The sequence below is a fragment of the Mercenaria mercenaria genome, chromosome 4, assembly GCF_021730395.1.
Source record: "Mercenaria mercenaria strain notata chromosome 4, MADL_Memer_1, whole genome shotgun sequence".
Classification (NCBI taxonomy): domain Eukaryota; kingdom Metazoa; phylum Mollusca; class Bivalvia; order Venerida; family Veneridae; genus Mercenaria; species Mercenaria mercenaria.
In genome coordinates, this window is record NC_069364.1 from 6,979,848 (window position 1) to 7,001,532 (window position 21,685).

Here is a 21,685-nt window from a genome sequence, read left to right on the forward strand (position 1 = left end):
ACATTATCATTGCTTAAACTGGAACAATACCTATGTGGCTGCTTTTTATGATATATAAATTTTCACTCGCGTCGAAATACAGAAATGAAAATAGTACCTAAGTCAAGGGAAGTCACTCTTACAGGCATGGCTCTTCTACTGCTTGGCAGATGTCATCTGTCATACAGTAGGATTAGATGCCCAGATTCAATAAATCAGAAGTATTTACTGCAGTTATGTACAAGATGTATTGCTCAAGATCATGTTAACCACAAATCTAGATTTAACAACAGCTGTCATCGTGTAAGTATATTTGTGAAAGTGTAGAAAACAAATCATCCTCAAATGATCAAATTTTTTGTCCTGTCATGTTATCCTGTTTTGTCATATTCTCGGGGGTCTAAGGGGTTGTTTTTATTCCCAGTAACAGATAAACCATTTGATAAACAGTATTTGGGTGTTATTTTGTAAAAAATTCACTTGTCTTTCAGATGGAGTCATAAAATGTTACTGAAGTTATCCCATTTAATTATTTTGTTACTGTATTTGATACCACTTTCACCCGCAGAAATGGACCAAGAGTTTCTCGTATTCCCGTGGATTCAGATTTGACTTTTCATCACAAATAAGTCGTAGAATTTAAAACATTAAAATTACCATTGTGTTATAAAAAGATATATTCTGTAGTAAATACATCAAGAAATATTACAGTTAATTGCATAATCAATAATTTATGGCAAATTTGCTAACACCACCAGAAAAAAATAAGGATTTTTTTTGAAAATTGAGTAAAATGCTGATAGTTTCACCAATATGCATTCAAATCACTTGAAATTTTCAGTGTGTCAGTTTTGTACCATTCCTGTCTAGAAAATAACAAACATTAAATTATTTTAAAACTTGAAGGCAAAAAACGAGAATATGAGAAACCCTGAGAATACGCGAAACAGGGATATATGAGTTTTGTCTTTATATTATATTTCCTGATGTGCTGTGCACATTCATACATACCCTGTTTGAAATAGAACCAATATTGATTTATCTTTATAGTTTATTTTAACTTAATACTAAAATGAATTCTTTTCATTCATCTGTCATCATGATCATCAGGGCAAATGCGCCATTTTCTCAACAGCAGATATTTCATGTTTCATCTGTGTCCCCTATTAGACACTATTTACTACAAAGCCCAACTGTTAACACAAAAGGAATCCAAGTATATTATATGTAAATATGTTTTGATTGGTAATTTGACAGAAACGATTTCCCTAGCTGATTTATAAATGAAATAATTTGTGGACACAGACAAACTAGTATCAGATAAGTGCCCTTATTTAAACTTTCCATCTTTGGCAGTGAGCCTGGTTATAAATCTGCTGACAACTTTAGTTAAGATGTCTTTATAAGGCAGTATGAACCTTGTTGGAGTGTGCTTCCTGAACCACATGAAAACCAAGAGCAAGAGATTTTAGTTTATTTTTGGAGGGTTGGCAGGGTCTCTTAGATATAGATAATTTGCCTGTCCATCTGAATGAGGATTGTTTTTAAGCATGTAAAGTTGTGCACCTGGGCTTTTGTGCTGGATTTCACTTGGTTATAACAGCTAGGCCCTTGACAGTCACAAAATATGCATAAAAGCATAAAGGTTTCTGTCACACACATGGATGTGACCCATTCAAGACCAGAGTCTATGGCCCTTGACTTTGTAAAAAGTCGCATCTATGTCAAGAATTATTTGACCTGGAGTCCTGAAACTTTATAAGATTGTTGAAGAATACATTATTTTTATACAGATTTAAGCTATCTTATTATCAAGCAGAAGTTAAACATGTAAAAGTAAACTTTTTGGCAGGTAAATAACATTTTATGTCTTGGAAAATAAATGGATTATGCATGTGCTTAAAACTATTGTAACAATCTCAGGAAAAATGTGCAGCCTCGACTGGGACTCGAACCTCAGACATTCGGCTTACTGTGCCAACGCTCTACCAATTGAGCTACCGTGGCCACCCGATACGAGAACCACTATACACCTTCCCTCTTATTGCGAGACATTGGCACTCCTGGCCGATGTCTGCCGCAGACTGTTAACCGAATTCAGATGCACACCCCAGCCAAACTGCTTTGCCCCGCATGGGCTCCAAGTGTGAACATCTTGGTAGAAACTACAAATGTAACAGTCTCAAGAAAAATGTGCAGCCTTGACTGGGACTCGAAGCTCGGACCTTTGGCTTACCATGCCAATGCTCTACCAATTGAGCTACCGAGGCCACCCGATACGAGAACCACTACACTGTTATTTCAGTAGGTAGCCTGTACTTTCATTTTTTTTTTTCCAGAGAAAGCAGAGCCAAAATCTGTATAAGAATGGTCTTCGGTCACCAATACAAGCAAATGTGGTAAGACTATTGACTTTACTAAATAATTTGTATTTTGCTTGAACTGTATGATTCCCAATTCTTTACATTTATTGATAATGTTAGATTCAGTATTTTTTATATGTATTTATACATGTCTTTAATTTGTTAAAGAAATGAAATATTTTTTTCGAAGTTCTTGCGAAATGAACAGAATAGCACGGGCAAATCCATGAATCGCACTAGCTATTCATGTTTAATTTGCCGATCCTATTCTGTTGTTCATATTTTTCAATGGAAAAGAATACCTCCTAACGAATGTAGATATATAATGTTTTAAATGTTTTAATTACTGCAGACAGCGATAAAAGCGAGTGTTGATTACCTGTTAACATTTGTTACAGATACCTCCCTGGCATATATTTTCACGATCATGCTTTCATCCTGGCGCCTCAGTTCTTTCTCCAAATGAGTTGAAAGGAGTGAAGGATGAGCCACATGCTAGGGACATAATCAGGTCTATGTTCTCATATCTGTGGCCAAAAGATAAACCTGAAATCAAAGCACGTGTAGTTCTAGCTCTTGGTCTGCTTGTTGGCTCAAAGGTAGGTCTCATTATGTGGCTTAGATAATAAATGTGTACTGTTTGTATTATGTTGTTACCTTTATTCAGGTTCAAATAGAATATTTCTTTAATTAATAGGATCAATACAGGAAAATAACTCTTGCCTTTAGATTTAAACAAGTGTCAGTTTTTCCAAGTTTTGCAATGGTGTGCTAATTCCTTCATTTCATTGCCACGTAAGAGTTATCTTTAGCTTTCATGTATCACTTTATACACCTAGTTCCTAGACTATTTGTCAGATTAGTATCAAGACTGCAAATGCTTTTACATGGTTATCTATCCGTTGCCCTGCTAGGTTTCTGTAATGAACTTGTCCATCTTTCAATTTGGACAGTACCATTAACTGTAAAAGGGGTGCTTACCAAAAAGACACTGACTGAATGGCGAACAGTGCAGGTCATGATCAGACTGCACATGTTCAGGCTGATCATGATCTACACTGGTCGCAAAGGCAGAATCAATTGTGTTCAGCATGATAAGGGCTATACATAAACTATTAGATAATTAAATCTTAAAATTTTTGGGCATAAAATTCCATTATTTCAGCAAAAGAAGCTAATTCCTTGGAACATGAGATATGGATTTAAAATTGTTTGATAAAACTACTGGCAATGGCAATTTTTGGAAATTTAATTTCATAGATAGACAACCATAAATCCAGTAAAATGAGTCCCCTACAAACATTACAGTAAATGAATTTACAGTATGTGTAATTGTATACCATATATTTTGAAACCATTTTTAGACCAATTTACCGTCACAGACATTTAAATACATGTATTATTCAGGTTGTGAATGTTCAGGTGCCATTTATATTCAAGTATGCTGTAGATTATCTCAACCATTCAGAGAGCTGGTTAAATCTGGACAACCCTGCAAATACAATAGTTACCACTGCAACGGCAGTTCTCATTGGTTGTAAGTAATGTCAAATGCTCATATCAGTCATAAATCAGACTGAATAAAAATAGTTATTAATATTACTTATATCCATTAGCTGTATCTACAGTTAGGTGTCGGAATTTATATATGATGAGGTTAAGAAATACTGGGAATAGAGATCTTTACTGTACCATCTAACAGTACTTTTTAGATTCATATGCTACATGTATCAGTTTAGGAGACATTAGTTTGTTTAGAAGATGAGTAACCTCATATTCTATTACTAAAGACTGGGTGTCTAGAAACGTTCACCATCTTAGTTTTTCGAAAACATTAACAGTAAAAACTACCAGTTCAGGAGGTTGGATAGTAACTGTTGTTACTTTTATCTATCTGTCACTATTAGTAACTAATGTTGTTTTTTTTTATAGAAAATATCAGGCTTTTTAACATGTATGCAGCAATGTTCTTTTATCTTATTACAACAATTTCGTGTGAAGCACTATTTGTTTATAACATTCAGATGGTATAGCAAGAGCAACAGCATCTGGTTTCAATGAGTTAAGAAATGCTGTGTTTGGTAAGGTTGCTCAGAACTCTATACGACGGGTGGCCAAGAATGTTTTTCTACATCTCCACAATCTCGATCTCAGCTTTCATCTCTCCAGACAGACTGGTGGTCTATCTAAAGCAATTGACAGAGGAACAAGGTAAATATTTCATCTCACCAGACAGACCGGTGGTCTATGTAAAGTCATTGACAGAGGAACAAGGTAAATATTTCATATCTCTTTACAGAATAGTGGTCTATCTGAAGACATTGATAGGGGAACAAGGTAAATATTTCATCTCTCCAGACAGGCTTGTGGTCTATCTAAAGCCATTGATGGGGGAACAAGGCAAATATTTCATCTCACCAGTTAGGCTTGTGGGCTATCTAATGCCATTGATAGAACAAGGTAAATATTTCATATCTGTTGACAGGCTGGTGGTCTATCTAAAGCCATTGATAGGGGAACAAGGTAAATATTTCATATCTCCAGACAGGCTGGTGGTCTATCTAAAGCCATTGATGGGGGAACAAGGCAAATATTTCATCTCACCAGATAGGCTTGTGGTCTATCTAAAGCCATTGATAGGGGAACAAGGTAAATATTTCAAATTTATTGACAGGCTGGTGGTCTATCTAAAGCCATTGATAGGAGAACAAGGCAAATATTTCATCTCTCGAGACAGGCTTGTGGTCTATCTAAAGCCATTGATAGGGGAACAAGGCAAATACTTCATCTTTCAAGACAGGCTTGTGGTTTATCTAAAGCCATTGATAGGGGAACAAGGTAAATATTTCATCTCTCCAGACAGGCTTGTGGTCTATCTAAAGCCATTGATAGGGGAACAAGGCAAATATTTCATCTCTCGAGACAGGCTTGTGGTCTATCTAAAGCCATTGATAGGGGAACAAGGCAAATACTTCATCTTTCAAGACAGGCTTGTGGTCTATCTAAAGCCATTGATAGGGGAACAAGGTAAATATTTCATCTCTCCAGACAGGCTTGTGGTCTATCTAAAGCCATTGATAGGGGAACAAGGTAAATATTTCATCTCTCCAGACAGGCTTGTGGTCTATCTAATGCCATTGACAGAGGAACATGGTGGGAGCAGTGGCTTATTACTTCCCGGACTAACCTGGAGATAAGAGGTTTTAAACCTCTACTGTTCTGTACTGTACTGTAAACCTGTTCTGTTTCTCCAATCCTCCCAATTGATTTTATTCTTAAGAATGGCTTAAATGAATTCATAAATCAGCAGATTTTTATGGATTCAACTGACTGCTTGTTATACACATCTTTAATTGTAAGCTCATATTTGTTTGTTATTTTAATGAAAAGTGTTAAAAAAGACCAGGAATTTAAACACCAGTGGTAATATATCAAAAGCTATGAAACTCTTAGGACAGTCACTACTACAAATGCAAAGTTCTTATTATTTGTGTTTAAGTATTTTCATATTGGTTACAGTACTTTGATGTTCATTGTTAAATATACGTATATGTGTCATAAAGTAATTCTCACAAATGAATAGATCAGTAAGTACCATATTGTTTACGTAAAGTTCACAACTATATGTTTTGTTTCAGGGGTATTAACTTCGTATTGTCAGCACTGGTTTTCAATGTGGCTCCAACATTATTTGAAGTATCGCTAGTGACTGGTATTCTGGTAAGAATAAATTTACATGCTTTCTTTTTAGCATCTTTTGTTTTGACTTCTTCAAAGGTTTAAGAGTAATTTTTTTGTTTTAATTTTTCTGATAATAGGCCTTGGGCTTTAGAAGTCTAAAATGTTGTCTGTTATAAGTCTTAAGTAAGATTATTTTACATTGAGAGAGTGAAAATGGCAATCCAAGACGGTTTCCGTCTTTGAAAGTGAGGAACATGGGGGAAGAAGTTTTGTATTAAAAGTGAAATGTGTGTATTACTTTCAGCTTTGAATGTAAAGGACATCGGGAACATGATTTTTAGCTCATGATGAGCTTTTGTAACCGTTTGATGTCTGTCGTCCGTCCGTCAACATTTTCTAAATATATCTTCTTGTTGAAAACCACTGGGCAGATTTACACCAAACTTCACAGGAATAATCCTTGTGTGACCCCCTTTCAAAATTATTCAAAGAATTGAATTCCACACAGAACTCTGGTTGCCATGGCAACCAAAAGGAAAAACTTAAATAGTCTTCTTGTCCAAAACCGCAAGGTGTAGAGCCTCGATATTTGGCACGTGGCATCATCTAGTGGACCTCTACCAAACTTTTTCAAATTATGTCCTGGCTGGGGCGAAAAGAGGCCCTGCCCTGGGGGTCCCAAGTTTTACATAGACTTATATAGGAAAAAAACTTTAAAATTCTTCTTATTTGAAACCACAAAACCTAGGCTTTTGGTATGTTGCATTGACTAATGGTCCTCTACCAAAGTTGTTCAAATTGTGCCCCTGGGGTGAAAAGAGGCCCTGTTCTGGGAGTCCCAAGTTTTACACAGACTTATATACAAAAAAAAATTAAAACTCTGCTTGTCTGAAAGTTCAAGGCATAGGCCTTTGATATTTGGTATGTAGCATTGCCTAGTGGTTCTCTAAAAAGATTTTTCTAATTATGCCCCTGGGGTGAAAAGAGGCCCTGCCCCGGGGTCACTTGTTATATGAGTTATATAGGAAAAAATACTTCAAAATTATTTGATCATATTTCCTAGACTGTTTAATTATAATTACCTGATGACCTCAAGTAATTAGGGGTCACTTGACTGACCTTGACCTACTGACCTACTTTCTTGTTTTTTAAGATACAGCCTTGAAATTTGGATGACATACACAGTTTTGAACATCGATCTTAAAACTGACATTTAATGACCATGAATATGACCTACTGACCTACTTTCTTAATAATGTAGCATCATTTTGAATTTGAATTAGTTCACACAACTGGGAAAGGATTTCAATGCTTACTTATAGTTTACTTTCTTACCTGATCTCTAACACTTGTTTATGTAGCTCATACTACTCAGGTGAGCAATCCAGGGTCATCATGACCCTCTTGTTGTATACTTGTGAAATGTATGTATTACTTGTACCACAGTGTACTTCTTTGTGTTTCAGTATTACAAGTGTGGTGGGCAGTTTGCTCTGGTAGCTATAGGATGTATAGCAACATACACTACATTCACACTTCTTATAACACAGTGGAGGTGAGTTCCAAAAACTAGAAATCTGTGAAAACCAAAATGAGAGCTTGGGACTTTCGTGGTCAAGTGGTTAAGGTCACTGACTTGAAATCACTTGCTCCTCACCACTGTGAGTTCTAAATCTTACTTGGGGCGTAGAATTCTAGAATAGTAGAATTCTTTGTGAGGAAGTCATCCATCTGGCTCACAACAGGTGGGTTGGTCTACCCAGGTGCCTGAAATAATACACGGAGGGGCAAACTGGTTCTTTCTCTGCCATCAAAAGCTAGAAAGTTGCCATGTGACCTATAATTGTGTCGTTGTGACATTAAACACAACAATAAATGAGAGCAGTCTTATTGTACAGACATAGCTTGTAAGAAATGGACAAAGTTTCACCTGCTTTACATAGTTACAGGAAATAGGAACCTGTAGTCTTTCTTGCCCGTGACTTTTTATAGTGGCATTATGTGACTGGTCTGAACTACCTCTGGCATTTACATCTTGTAAGTTGTTTATAAAGCATGTCTTTTATTGTATTTACTGTGTTAGATGCATAAAAATGGAAAAAATGAGACCTGTTGGAAATGTAAATTTAATGTAAATGATCATGAAATGAAATTTATCATGTAGTGGAATTTTATTGAATAATGTATTTTCACAGTAGACGAATAGTAGCTAGATCGCCTTAGATTACAAGGACTTTGTTTTATACTTATTTTGCAGGACAAAGTTTCGAGTGCGTATGAACCAGGCAGATAATGAGGCTGGGAACAAAGCCATAGATTCACTGATAAATTATGAAACTGTCAAGGTATAAACCTTTCCAGCTATCATAGACCAGAGCCTTAGATGCTTGTTCACAGTTTACACAATATATATACATCAGTTGCAGTCAACTCAACGTTCTATTAATGTGAATAAAAATGTTCATGCTTCCTGTTCCATACATGCCATATCTCCCGCCGGGAGCCTTTTTCTCCCGTATTTTCAGTATATCTCCCGGTCTCCCGCCGGGACATGAAAACCTCCCGTAAAAAAATAAATTCAGAAAAAATGTTCTCTGTCGAAAAATCGTATCTCGACCTTTAGAAAATACTTGAAATTCAATATCGAGTAGCCCGGAAATACTCTTCAAACATAATTTTGATAGTTGTCTATAATCTCTAACTTGTTTACCGAGAGATACACGCCTCAGGCATTAATTATCTTTCCACCTACTGTCAACATCTGCAAACAATTAACCATTTAATCTTACCCGTAGGCAAGTGTAAACATGTGCATTCGAGATTTTAGACTGATTCAATAACATCAAAGTTGCTGATCCGTAGTTTTTAAAACAATACGTAAACCAGTCTTAAAATTACGTCATTTTACCACCACCTGCCAAAGTGTACTTTCGTTTTCGCTGACCTCAATATTATCGAGCCATCAGAAGATGAGACAGGTTAGTGCTAACACCGAGTTCATGCTATTCAAAAAAACAAAAAAAACACAACATGCAAAAAATCAACCATGATTGGTGAGTTAATATCAGACTACACAGAATTTCGGACAAACATGAATTCGGATAAGTGAATTTTAAGAAATAAATTGCAATTAATACTGCCAAAAGAATTGACTGCCATTCCTTTGTGATATTGTCATGTTGCAAGAATTACTGGGAAAAGATTTTCCAGTTTAAATACATGTAGTTTTAATCTTAATATGGACAATCCAGCAATAGAACGACTTTCATTTTTGTTTCAACAACTTTATTCCTGAAAAGAAATGACTGCCCTTAAAAGACTGTTTGGATATGATATGTCCGCAATCTTTTGAGTATTGTTTGCTTAAACATGTCAAAAAGATGATTCTCTCCAGATGCAGAAGCATCAACACATAAAGCAAAAACAAAGATCCTGGTTCAATCTTTCATGGAATTCTGAATTTCCTTGGATTAATTAAAGTGCTGTAAGTAATAATCATGCATTCTTTACACAACTGTTGGCTCCACTCATCAATTCAATATAGAAAACTTGATGATTTTTTCATGAAAACCGCTATATAGCACGTAAAAATGAGCGAATAAAAGTCTCCCTTATTTTTACCCAAATCTCCCTTAAAAAAGGGCCCTGTTGAGGCAAATCTCCCTTATTGACCGTCTGAAAATATGGCATATATGCTGTTCCCCCATTATAGGTTGATATATTTTTACCTTGACTTTGAAAATAGAGCTGTTGCACTTGCATGTTCTTCAGCATCTGGTTCAGCATCACAATTTGGTTAATTTTGTTTTATGGTGCCTGGTTTGTCTATAAACAGTGGTGGAAATGGATTGAAAGTTCACAACTTTGTTCACTGTGATGATCTTACTGTACTATGCAGGCTCCATAGCTAACAAAGTTAGGCACATAATTTTGGTTCAGTTTTTAAGTTGATGTCTTTGTAACCACTTATGGGAATTGATTAGAACTTCACGCACTTATTCACTGTGCTGATCTGACACGCTTTTCACAGATTTTATAACTCTTTGACAGTGCAAACTGTGCAAGGAGCTGCTACCACATGAGATGCTTTTTGAGCCCAGGTGCTCATGTGTCATTTTACTGTATTCTGATGACAAAATCTGCACAGATTAAATTATACTTATGCCACATTTGCGATTTGTTTTACACTTTTAGTATTTCAACAATGAACACTTTGAGTCAGAGAGATATGATGGATATTTAGCCAAGTATGAACAAGCGTCCCTAAAGACAACAACAAGTCTAGCTTTACTGAACTGGGGTCAGAATGCTATATTCAGTGTAGGTCTAACAGCCATAATGGTTTTAGCAAGCCAAAATATCATGGCAGGTGAGTTATTTCAAATAGATATGTAGATTAGTCAGGAGTTATTAGATTTTAAGTTTGAAAAGTTCATGGCAGTGAGCTATATTTAATAATCAATGATTATTCAGACTTTATCAGGTAAAAGGTTTTTTGAGCTCTTATGGCTGTGAGTTTTGTTTAATGATCAAGCATAATTCAGATATTAGCAGGATAAAAATGGTGGAGAGTTGCTAAGATAGGTCAGTAAAGAGAATTTGGACCCCCATTGTTGGTGAGATGAGTTCAGTCTTTTATTAGAACTGTTCAACAAACAGTTGTTATTACCATTTAGCTGTAGATAAAATCTAGGATGCATGTTTATTATGTCTCCCCACCCCACCTCCACCCCACTGGGGGAGACATATTGTTTTTTACCCCGTCAGACCATCTGTCCATCACACTTCATTTCCGATCAATAACGGGAGAACCATTTGGCCTAGAACCTTCAAGCTTCAAAGGGTGGTAGGGCTTATGAAGTAGACGACCCCTATTGTTTTTGGGGTTACTCCATCAAAGGTCATGGTCACAGGGGCCTGAACATGGAAAACCATTTCCAATCAATAACTTGAGAACCACTTGACCCAGAATGTTGAAACTTCATAGGGTGATTGGACATGCAGAGTAGATGACCTCTATTGATTTTGGGGTTACTATGTTAAAGGACAAGGTCACAGGGGCCTGAACATGAAAAACCATTTCCGATCAATAACTTGAGAACCACTTGATCCAGAATGTTGAAACTTCGTAGGATTGGACTTGCAGAGTAGATGACTCCTATCGATTTTTGGGTCACTCTATTAAAGGTCAAGGTCACAGGGACCAGAACATGGAAATTCATTTCCGATCAATAACTTGAGATCCATTTGACCCAGAACCTTTAAACTTAATAGGGTGATAGGTCTTACAGAGTAGATGACCCCTATTGTTTTTGGGGTCACTCCATCAAAGGTTGAGGTCACAGGGGCCATCTGCCTGTCACACTTCATTTTCAATCAATAACTGGAGAACCATTCGACCTAGAACCTTCAAACTTCATTAGGTGATAGGGCTTACAAAGTAGATGACCACTATTATTTTTGAAGTTACTTCTTCAAAGGTCACTGTCACAGGGGCCTGAACATGGAAAACTGTTTCTGATCAATAACTTGAGAACCACTTGGCCCAGAATGTTGAAATTTCATAGGATGATTGGACATGCAGAGTAGATGACTCCTATTGATTTTTGGGTCACTTGATCAAAGGTCAAGGCCACAGGGGCCAGAACATGGAAAACCATTTCCAATCCATAACTTGAGAATCACTATGCCCAGAATGTTGAAACTTCTTGGGATGATTGGACATGCCGAGTAGATGATCCCTATTGCAGCCAACCTTGGACTTCTGCTCCTGTCCCCTATTGACTTCTTGCCTATTACTACTATGCATTATGGAAGACATGCACATTTCTACAAAAGCATCTTCTAGTTAATTATTTTGCTTGTTTGTTTATCTGAGCTACAGGTTATAAAAATATAAAGTTCGTTGTTTTTAAGAACCAATTGTTAATATCTTTGTGAGATGTATTTCTTTTCTGGCATATTTACTACCTGTTTATTAAGTGTTTAATATTATGAATGTTTTCTAAAACAGAAGTTTAACTTAGATGATAAAATTTATTAATTATTAGCTGTAAATATACTTTCAATAGAGCTATTGGAACCCTAATGTGATATACCAGTACAAATTCTATACAAATGTGTTTCAGGTACAATGAGTGTAGGTGATTTAGTTATGGTAAATGGTCTACTGTTCCAGCTATCACTGCCCCTCAACTTTCTCGGCTCTGTGTACAGAGAAGTGCGACAGTCTCTCATTGATATGAACACAATGTTTAATCTTCTCAGCATCAAACCAAAAGTCATGGTAAATATATATTTACAAACTTTTTAGGACCACTGCGAAGAAAAGAGGCACATGTATATATTGTTTTGCTAATCAACATCATAATTAGACCCTTGGGTTTCCAGTCTGATCAGTAACTGAAGAGTGCTAAGGGCTGTTACTGTAAAATTTCATAGGGTGCTTGCTTGTGCTTAGTAGATGGTCACAAATGTTGAAAAGGTCATGGTTACAAAGACATCAAAACGAAAACAGTTTTGATCAGTAACTAGAGAAAGCCTGGCCCCCACAGTCATCAACCTTTGTAGCATAGTTGTGGTCCGTGACTAAAAAGCCGTTCACAAAAGTCAGTATCTGTGTCAGTTGTAAGACACTGGATCCTAGCCTGTATTAGGTATATGACCCCTTCTGTTTGTAGGTTCACTTTGTCAGAGGTCAGTGACACAGCATTCTTGTTAATGAAAATGACATACCCAGTTATTTTAGACAAACCGTCTTGGGATTATACCGGTATGTGTTTTGAATATACCAGTTTATCTCAGACATGCTATATTTGATGGAATACTATGTATATGTTCCTGTGTTACTAGCTTAGACAAAATAAGTTCCAGTCACTGCATTTCTTCTGTACAAACATACATGTTTATATTGTTTCAGGCTGATCCAGCAGCACCCCCTTTGAACATAACAGGACACGATGCAGCTGTAACATTTGATAATGTCACCTTTGAATATGTCCCTGGACAGAAAATTCTCAACGGATTATCGTTCTCTGTACCTGCTGGGAAGAAAGTGGCCATAGTAGGAGGCAGTGGTTCGGGGTCAGTTATTAAACTAGAATATAGTTTCCTGTCTGCTTAGCTCTGTAGGCGGAGCACAAAACTACAGAAGTTGTGGTTCAGTTTTTTGCTCAGGTAAATGTTCTGTGTATGATTTTACTAAAGACAATCTGACTGGAGGTGCTTGCCAACTTCATTTGTTTGGAGAAGTTGTCATTTATTTGTGGAGAACATGTGATTACTTGTACAGAATCCAGGTTAACTGAACCCATTGTAACATAGCTGAAAATAACACTGAAAAATAGCATTGAACTTTTTCTAACAATACTTGCTATTTCTTCATGGACTTTTCTTCTTGATTTTGTTTTAGAGGAGTCTAAATGCAATTCCTGTAATGACATTTATGTCTGCATGTATATATTTTGGCTGATGTTCACTTATTGCTTAGCTGAACATTGGCAAAAGTACATGATATCATTTCTAGATCTATATTGTTTTAGGAAGTCAACAATTGTCCGTTTGTTATTCCGTTTCTATGACCCAGAATCTGGAAAGATTATGATAAACGATCAGGACACAAAATTTGTCAACCTGGACAGCATGAGACGCACTATAGGAGTTGTACCACAGGTAACTTGAGTGCTTGTTTGAAATATGAGTCAGGAGGAAACTATATGTGAACTATTATTCAGCCTACATCTGGTTGGCTTGTTTTTGATAACATTGTGACACACAACGAAAACTTAATGGTTTTGTTATTTTTATCATACGCATAAAATATTTCACCAATCTCTTAATAAGATTTTAAAAAGTTTTGGAACCATGTCTTCAGTACTTGTTATTTTTTATCGTTTTATAAATATTTGACCAATCCCTTATCAAGATTTTTAAAAGTGCATGAACCATGTCTTCAGTACCAATTCATCAGTAAGTTTTTGAAGTTTTCATTAAGATGCAACTAAGACTGATTTGTCTGAAGAAATGTTATCCTGTTATCTAAAAGCATTGGAGTAGGTTGGTTTGATGCATTACTTACTTAATCCAGGACTGTGTGTTATTCCATGATACTGTATACAACAATATTCTATATGGAGATCTGAGTAAGACAGCAGATGATGTATTTAAAGCTGCAAAAATGGCTGAAATCCACAACACCATTATGAATAGATTTCCTAACAATTACGAGACACAGGTTGGAGAAAGAGGGCTGAAACTCTCAGGTAAAAAGGATGATAGAGTATACAGATTATATTGTGAATTTTGTTTATTTTGAATTTTCATGAAGATATTTTTGTGATTATTTTTAAACATGTGTAAGTTCTCATACAGATGGACAGTAACATGAAGTGTTTAATTCAACTGTCAAAAAGATATGAAAATCGGAACCTATGGTTTTGTAATTCATTCTTTAACACTGGATTTCTTCCTTCTTTTCATAAAGGTCAAACAATTATAATATAAATGAGAGTTCAAGTTCCATCTTCGTTATAGATAGAGTTTATGAAGTGAATTCTTCATGAAAAAGAAACAGATAGGGAGTGACCGACCAAGGTTTCTTTTTCTCGAAGAATTCTCTTCATTGACTCTATCTGACATGGTGTGAAATCTACGTTTGACCAATCAGAATTGCAGAGTTAGTTGTGTCGGATTCTCCACCTACCTTTGACTAACAAAAACTTGTCGGCTTTCTTTGAAATACGATGAAGGGACGTTCATTGGTACGCATGCACATTCTGTTGACACTCTTCAGCGTGTAGAGCTGTTCTTCGGAATTATTGCTACAGTCACATTAGTCTTCAGGGATAAGAAGTAACATGTTTTGAAAAATAACTCTCTGATTGGTCAGAAAAGTAGGTTGTACACTATTGTTATATGTGTCTTATGAAATTGCTGAAATAAAACACTTTGTCTTCAGTAACTATCCATATCCGTGTTAAGACCATTGAGGCAGAGCTCTTTCTTAAAGTAAATGTTTACATCCAACGAAATTCTGCTGGAAGCTGACTCACAAAGGAATTATGGAAGATATTGGCATGGTATACTTTATATTGTGATTGTATGAAAATGTTACTATGGTTACAGGTGGTGAGAAACAGAGGGTAGCAATAGCACGGGCTATCATGAAGGACCCTCCTATATTTGTATACGATGAAGCAACTTCATCTCTAGATACCATCACAGAACAGGTATACATGTGCTTCCATTGCATTTCTGCAGTTAGAAAGGATATTGGGCTTCCTAACATTGTAATATTATGTAAATAATTTGGTGTTATACTTTGAAATTGTTAACTTTCACGGAGGACTGATTTTCATTGATTTCATGGTTTAGGTAATAGAAAGAGCATTGAAACTCGAGGGTAAACGATTTGTACGAGGGGGTGTAGCCCCCGAGTATAAATCGTTTACCCAGGAGTTTTAATATTCTTTCTGTTTTGTATCATAGCCATCCATATATGGTAGTTGTAGGCGTTCCACATTGCCATATACAGCAGTTGAGTGAGTACTTAAAATCTTTGCTTTACAAATGTGTAAAGCCCAGGTAAAATAAACCAATGCTAGAGCAGAAGCTCAATAAAATACACTTCGCTGTCTACTGTTCCAGACATGCTGGCATACTTTCCTATCCAACAGTGCGGTAACTAGCATGCAGTTATTAAATACCTGCACACTTTTAGTTACCGCACCCTGTACTCAGTGTATACGAATTACCTGCACCAAATTTGTTAAGAAAAAACACCGAGCTATGATACAATCTCTCTTTGAAATTAAATCCCAAAGTAAAATTTATGATCATTTTATGTACAAAAGTTAATATCCAGGAATTCATTTGCCTCATGAATTACCTGTTTTGGTCAAACACTCGAAATTTTATGCCCATGAAATAAAATGATTTCACAGAAGAAGTAAATGATTGGTAGAGAAAAGTTAAGATATACATGTGCATACAAATTAAGAAATACATGTACATACAATTTATGAAACAAAAAATGCACATGCAAAAAATGTTTTCTTTTAACTTGCCTGAACCAAGGTCATAGGATGAGCTGTGAGTATAGGCAAATACTCAATAGTCACCAAAATTTTTACTTATAAAAACTTCTTCCTGTGATCTGTTTTGTGATTATTCACAAACTAAGTCAGAAATATTTTTGCATGGACAATTCATATATTTTTTAGGTGGGCTTGGATTCACAATGCAGTCACCAGAGCTAAAGATGGAAAAAACATTTAAATGATTTTTTTTGAACCACTTGTTAAATGTACTCCAAAATTTGTCAGACACACCCTTATGTTGCCCTTGTTTAGTTTTTTTCAATACTTCACTACGCTGTACACCAGCCAGCACTGCCCAGAGCCTTAAACAGTAAACAGTGTTTTCGCCACTTCTCAGAAATGTCCAAATCAATATTTACCAAACATTATCCTAATGTGGACCAAGTTTGATAGGTCAGATGAGTGATTTGTTGCCAAATGTTGTATTTTCTGTTCACAAGTTAGAACATATTATAACCGGCTGGTGTAAAGGCTTTCAGTTGTGTCATAGAAAATGTGTAAACGTAACTTTTTTTCCTCACAGAGTTTATTGAAGATTTCAGCTGGAGTTCACTAATTTGAAATTGCCTTATACTTTCCTATTTTTGCTGTTGTAGAACATCCTTCAAGCATTACGCAGTGTAACTAAAGGAAGAACCACAATAGTGATTGCACATAGGCTTTCCACAGTGGTAGATGCTGACGAGATTCTGGTGCTGGAACACGGACAGGTTGCCGAGCGTGGCAGCCATTTTGAACTTATGCGTAAACCAAACAGTTTATACAAGGAATTATGGGAGAAACAGAGCACTGCACACCTGCAGGCTGAGCAAGACTTAGCTGAAGACTTAGCTGAGGAAATTAAATCATGATGAAGAAACAAATTTACTTAAGGTAGTTCTGCACATTTGATAAACTGGAAGTGATGGTGTAACATCATTTATCTGGAAACGTACAATAAAGCATGGATTTAGTGTACTGAAATAAATCATTTTATGAATTAATGGCAACATGTGAGTACATTTATTACAATGGCACTGTTACTATCTTTCTAAAGTTAAAATATGATATAAAAACATCTGATGCATTAAATAATTGAAAATAATGTCATAAAATTAGCTTGAAATGTGCGGTTCACTTTAATGATCATCAGATATATAAAAAAAAGCATACAGACCTCTACATTTTATTTCACCACATTATAGGGCATAAGTTTATTTACGACTCTGAGAAGTTTTATTAAAATCTACTTAGTAGAAAAATTTCTATTGAAGAAAATGTTATGAAAGTAGTGATTTTCCCATAGACTGCCATTATGAAAAATTGCGTGAGGTCCAAATTTTTCAAATCAATCTAGCAGAAAATCAAGTACACAACCCTATCTTTCTTATTTGCGCAATTTATTAAGTATATTCTGAAGTTTTGAAAAATCAAATTCTGCATTGTAGAAAAAATTCCGATGCAAACGTGCAGAACTACCTTAATGTGACTTATTTATAGTAAATTTGATGATAAATGTATGTGATATATAGTGTGTTTTATAATACAAGAGATTTTACTTGTTAGATGGTCATGTATTCAGTCTCTCCATTATATAATTTTATATTCAGAAAAATTAATGTCCAAATAAAAAGGGTTTGAAGGCCAATCAATATGTAGAGGTGATCAATATTTCCTGAATGTACATAGGTTGTGAATAGATAGGTAATGCTTAAAGATACACTAGTCACATCTTTCATCTAAATACTTTATCATCACATATTCAATTTGAATGTAGAAAATCCTGATCAGACTTTACTAAATATAACAACTGTGTATGTAGAGCTGCATTTGCAGTTAAATTTCTAAAAAATGTTATTTTTAGTTAAATTTGCAATGTGAATACTTATAATTTTATCATGTGTGGACTATTTTCAACTCATAAATTAATACTGTTTTACACAGAAACATGTTTATTTTTTGTTTACATAGATCCTGCATAGTAATTGTTCTTTCCTTTCAAATTAGGAATTGGGGAGTCTAAGTGAGATCTCCAAGATATTTTTCATACAAGCAACTAGCATTGGCTGTCTTACGGACAGCTGTTGTTTATCTGGCAGCAGATTAAACATAAATATATGGTAGAATCTGCTGAAAACCTTGAAAACAAATTTTCATTAAAATTTAAGTTAGAGTTCATAGATTCTTTCTCTCCAGAAAAAAATGTTATGTTTGTTTCTTTAATTTAATAGAGAAGTTCTTGTGACAGTTCTGAGAATTTTCACTGCTCATTTTGAATTTATGCAAACTTTAGAAAGCTGTTTGGTTAGCTACAGTACAGCGATTATAATCTGTAACTTTAATATTGTTAGTTCAAAAGTTTCATTTTTGTTATACTTTACAAGAATTTTCTGAAGAAACTTGATCTGTCTCTTAAATCAGTTAATACCCCCAGACGCTGCTTTGATACAGGAGAAGTAAAATGTTAGGATCATGACATTTGACCTTAAAGTGTGACCTTGAACCTAGTGACCATGGTTGTGCAGTGTGCATGTCCTGATGAGCGTAACAATTCGTTCTAGTTTCATGAAAGCCTTTTTGGTGGATAAAAAGATATGGGGAGTACACAAAATTAAGCTATTTTATCTTGGACCTTTGACATTGGAATTGGTGTTCTGGATAAGGTGCTAGTTATATGAATTTCTTTAAGTTAGAAGATCTGGAGCAGACATAAATTCAACTTATTTGATCTTTGACATTTAAATGTGACCTTGGACTTTTTAACTTGGGTCGTATGCTCTGCATGCCGATAAACAGTTGGTTCTGGTTTTATGAAAATCTTAAAGCTTTTGAGACAATATGAAGCAGACAGAAATTTAAGTGATTTGAAATTTTACCTCCATGTGTGACATTGACCTCGGACCAACTGACATAGGTTGTTTGCTTGATGAGATTAATGATTGAAGCTTGTGTGAGGAAGTTTTTCATGTGGTTTAAGAGATATGGAGCAGACGCAAATTACAAATTTGGACATGTGTGACAAATATAGCCACCGTTTACCTTGTATCTGGAGATAAAATAACTTTTTGTAGATTGTTTATTGTTAAAGCTCTATTTATGAAACTGTGTATCAATTATATTGTGTTGTTTTCAATTCTTTTAGATAACCTGATGTAAGTTTTATAAAGCTAACAAAAAATAGAATACTAAATTGTATAAGCGTTTTTTTGTTGTTGTATTTATTAGCTTTCTATAGGTGGTAGACTGTAGTAAAACTGATGTATTTATTTAATCAAGCACAGAAGCAAAATGTTTGCATTATATTGGATACAGCTATGAAGTGAAATGTTCGTCACTGAAAAACCGTGATTGGTCGCTATTCTTCCTTCCTGTTATGGTTTCTTAATGAGTTTATTCAGATGTAACAGTTTCAGTTTGGACACTTTAAGGGGCTGCCAAACCTAAAAATATAAATAGATGGATCTTCATCAGATTTGGTCTGCAGTATCATTACAACGTCGTCTCCCTTTGTTCAAATTGGGGCCCTCGGCGCTTTTATGGGGCTGCTACAGATGAAAGTAGAAAAACCTTAAAACAACTTCTTAAGAACAGCTTGATGGATATTCATCAAATCGGATCTCTAGCATCATTTTAAGATTCTCTCCAAAGTTTGATCAAATTGGGATGCTTGGACCCCTTAAGTGGCCGCTAGGGCTAAAAAAAGAAATACCTTTTAAACAATTTCTCATCGACTGCTTGATGGATCTTCATCGAACAAGGTCGCTAGCATCATTTTAAGTTCCTTTCCTAAATTTATTAAATGGCGGGGGTGGGGAGTTCTAGGCCGCTAGAGCTAAATATAGAAATACCTTTCAACAACTTTGCTCTCATGACCTACTTGATCAAACTTGGTCTGCAGCATCATTACAAGGTCATCTACTGGAGGCTTGGCCAATTTTGTAGCTAAACTTAGATTTACCATTCAACAACTCGTGAACCACCAGTCAAAGTTGGTCTGTAGCATCATTGTAGGTCCTCTCCCAAATTTGTTCAAATTGGGGCATTTGGTCCCCTTTAGGGGCTGTTTGAGTTAAAAATAGAAATACCTCTAAACAACTTCTTTTCATGAACTGCTTGATTGATCTTCATTTAAATTGGTCTGTAGCGTAACTGTAAGGTACTCTTCCAGTTATATTCAGATGGGGAGCTTGGTCCCTTTTAGGGGTCACTAGAGCTGAAAATCTAAATAGCTTTTAACAACATTTTCTCATGAATCATTTGATATAAGGTTTTCTCCCAATTTTGTTCAAAAATGGGTGCTGGACCCCTTTCGGGGCTGCTAGAGCTAAAAATAATGTTTACATGATATCTCTTCATGTATGGACTGATGGGTCTTCACCAAATTTGGTGATAATTTTTACAGACGTCTTCCCAACTTGTTTAAATAGGGACATCTGGCCCTGTTTTAGTCCCCGATTAGGGGCCACTAGAGCTATATATAGAAATACCTTTTAACAACTTGTTCATGACCTGCTGGATGCAGATAACAGTTATAAAGAGACTTTCCAAAACGCCCTTAGCCTGCTCCAATTGTCTGCGTATTTATTCCACCCAGAGGCATACATTGTTTGAACCATCTGTCACACTAACTTATGTAATCAATTTCTATTTCTCCTGGAACTTTCGATCCCTGGAAAATATCATTATCCTCTTTCAAAGTTGCACACTCTCTATCCCCGTTTAAGCTCAGAAACTCGTGTGAGCGATCTAGGGCCAACATGACCCTCTTGTTTGTTTTTTTTTTCAACAATATTCTAATTAGGATTGCCAGGGAATTACTTTTTCTGTAACTATATATCGCACACATTCTCCCTTGCCATGTTAACATCACCTGAATAAACTGTGTCCATATAATGGCAGACAGCAAAAGCTAATACAAGTATATTTGGTTGAAAAGATTAATCTGTCTCCTGAATGTTAGTTACATGTATGTTTTTCTCAATGATTGAACAATCTCGGCTTTGTTTACCCAGGGGAGAGTGGGCCACCATGTTACCGCTTTGCTGATTGGTCCAGATTTATTAAAAAACATATTTTACTGCTGAGTCAGTGACGCAATGCATAGCTGCGTCATTCCAAAGACGCATGTACAAGAAGGCGACAGGTCAGACCCAGACAACTTCAGACCCATATCCCTTAAATGTGTACTTTGCAAAACCCTGGAGCATATAGTGTTTCCACGAGCTTCCTTGACAACCGGCTTCAATCTGTACTCCTAAACGATACAAGCTCGAGATCCAATACTTGTCTCTTCTGGAGTTCCACAGGGGTCTATGCTTGGGCCCCTGCTCTTCCTAGGATTCATAATTATAAATGACCTCCCACACAATGTCAAGTGTAAAGTGCGTCTATTTGCAGATGACACTGCAATATACATGTCACTTACCTCTGTCAGACAATCAAATATCCTCCAAATTGACCGTAAAACATTAGAAAAGAGGGAGTAGGACTGGGATATTGAATTTAATCCTTCCAAATGTCAAGTTATCCACGTAACAAGAAGGAAACATCCTATTCCCACACAATACTACCTGCATAATACACAAT

General features: G+C 35.8%; 1 protein-coding gene across 1 annotated transcript; it reads left to right on the forward strand.

The window, feature by feature from the left end:
* The first annotated feature begins 97 nt into the window (after window positions 1-97).
* On the forward strand, window positions 98-19,302 carry LOC123550928 (iron-sulfur clusters transporter ABCB7, mitochondrial-like). The gene is made up of 15 exons (XM_045339432.2): window positions 98-282; window positions 2,319-2,378; window positions 2,741-2,941; window positions 3,750-3,879; window positions 4,367-4,553; window positions 5,981-6,062; window positions 7,490-7,578; window positions 8,281-8,368; window positions 10,218-10,392; window positions 12,152-12,309; window positions 12,943-13,106; window positions 13,565-13,694; window positions 14,110-14,284; window positions 15,147-15,250; window positions 16,717-19,302. Exons 1-15 carry the CDS (start codon window positions 127-129, stop codon window positions 16,969-16,971), a joined length of 2,154 nt encoding a protein of 717 aa, XP_045195367.1. The 5' UTR covers window positions 98-126; the 3' UTR covers window positions 16,972-19,302.
* Window positions 19,303-21,685: the final 2,383 nt, after the last annotated feature.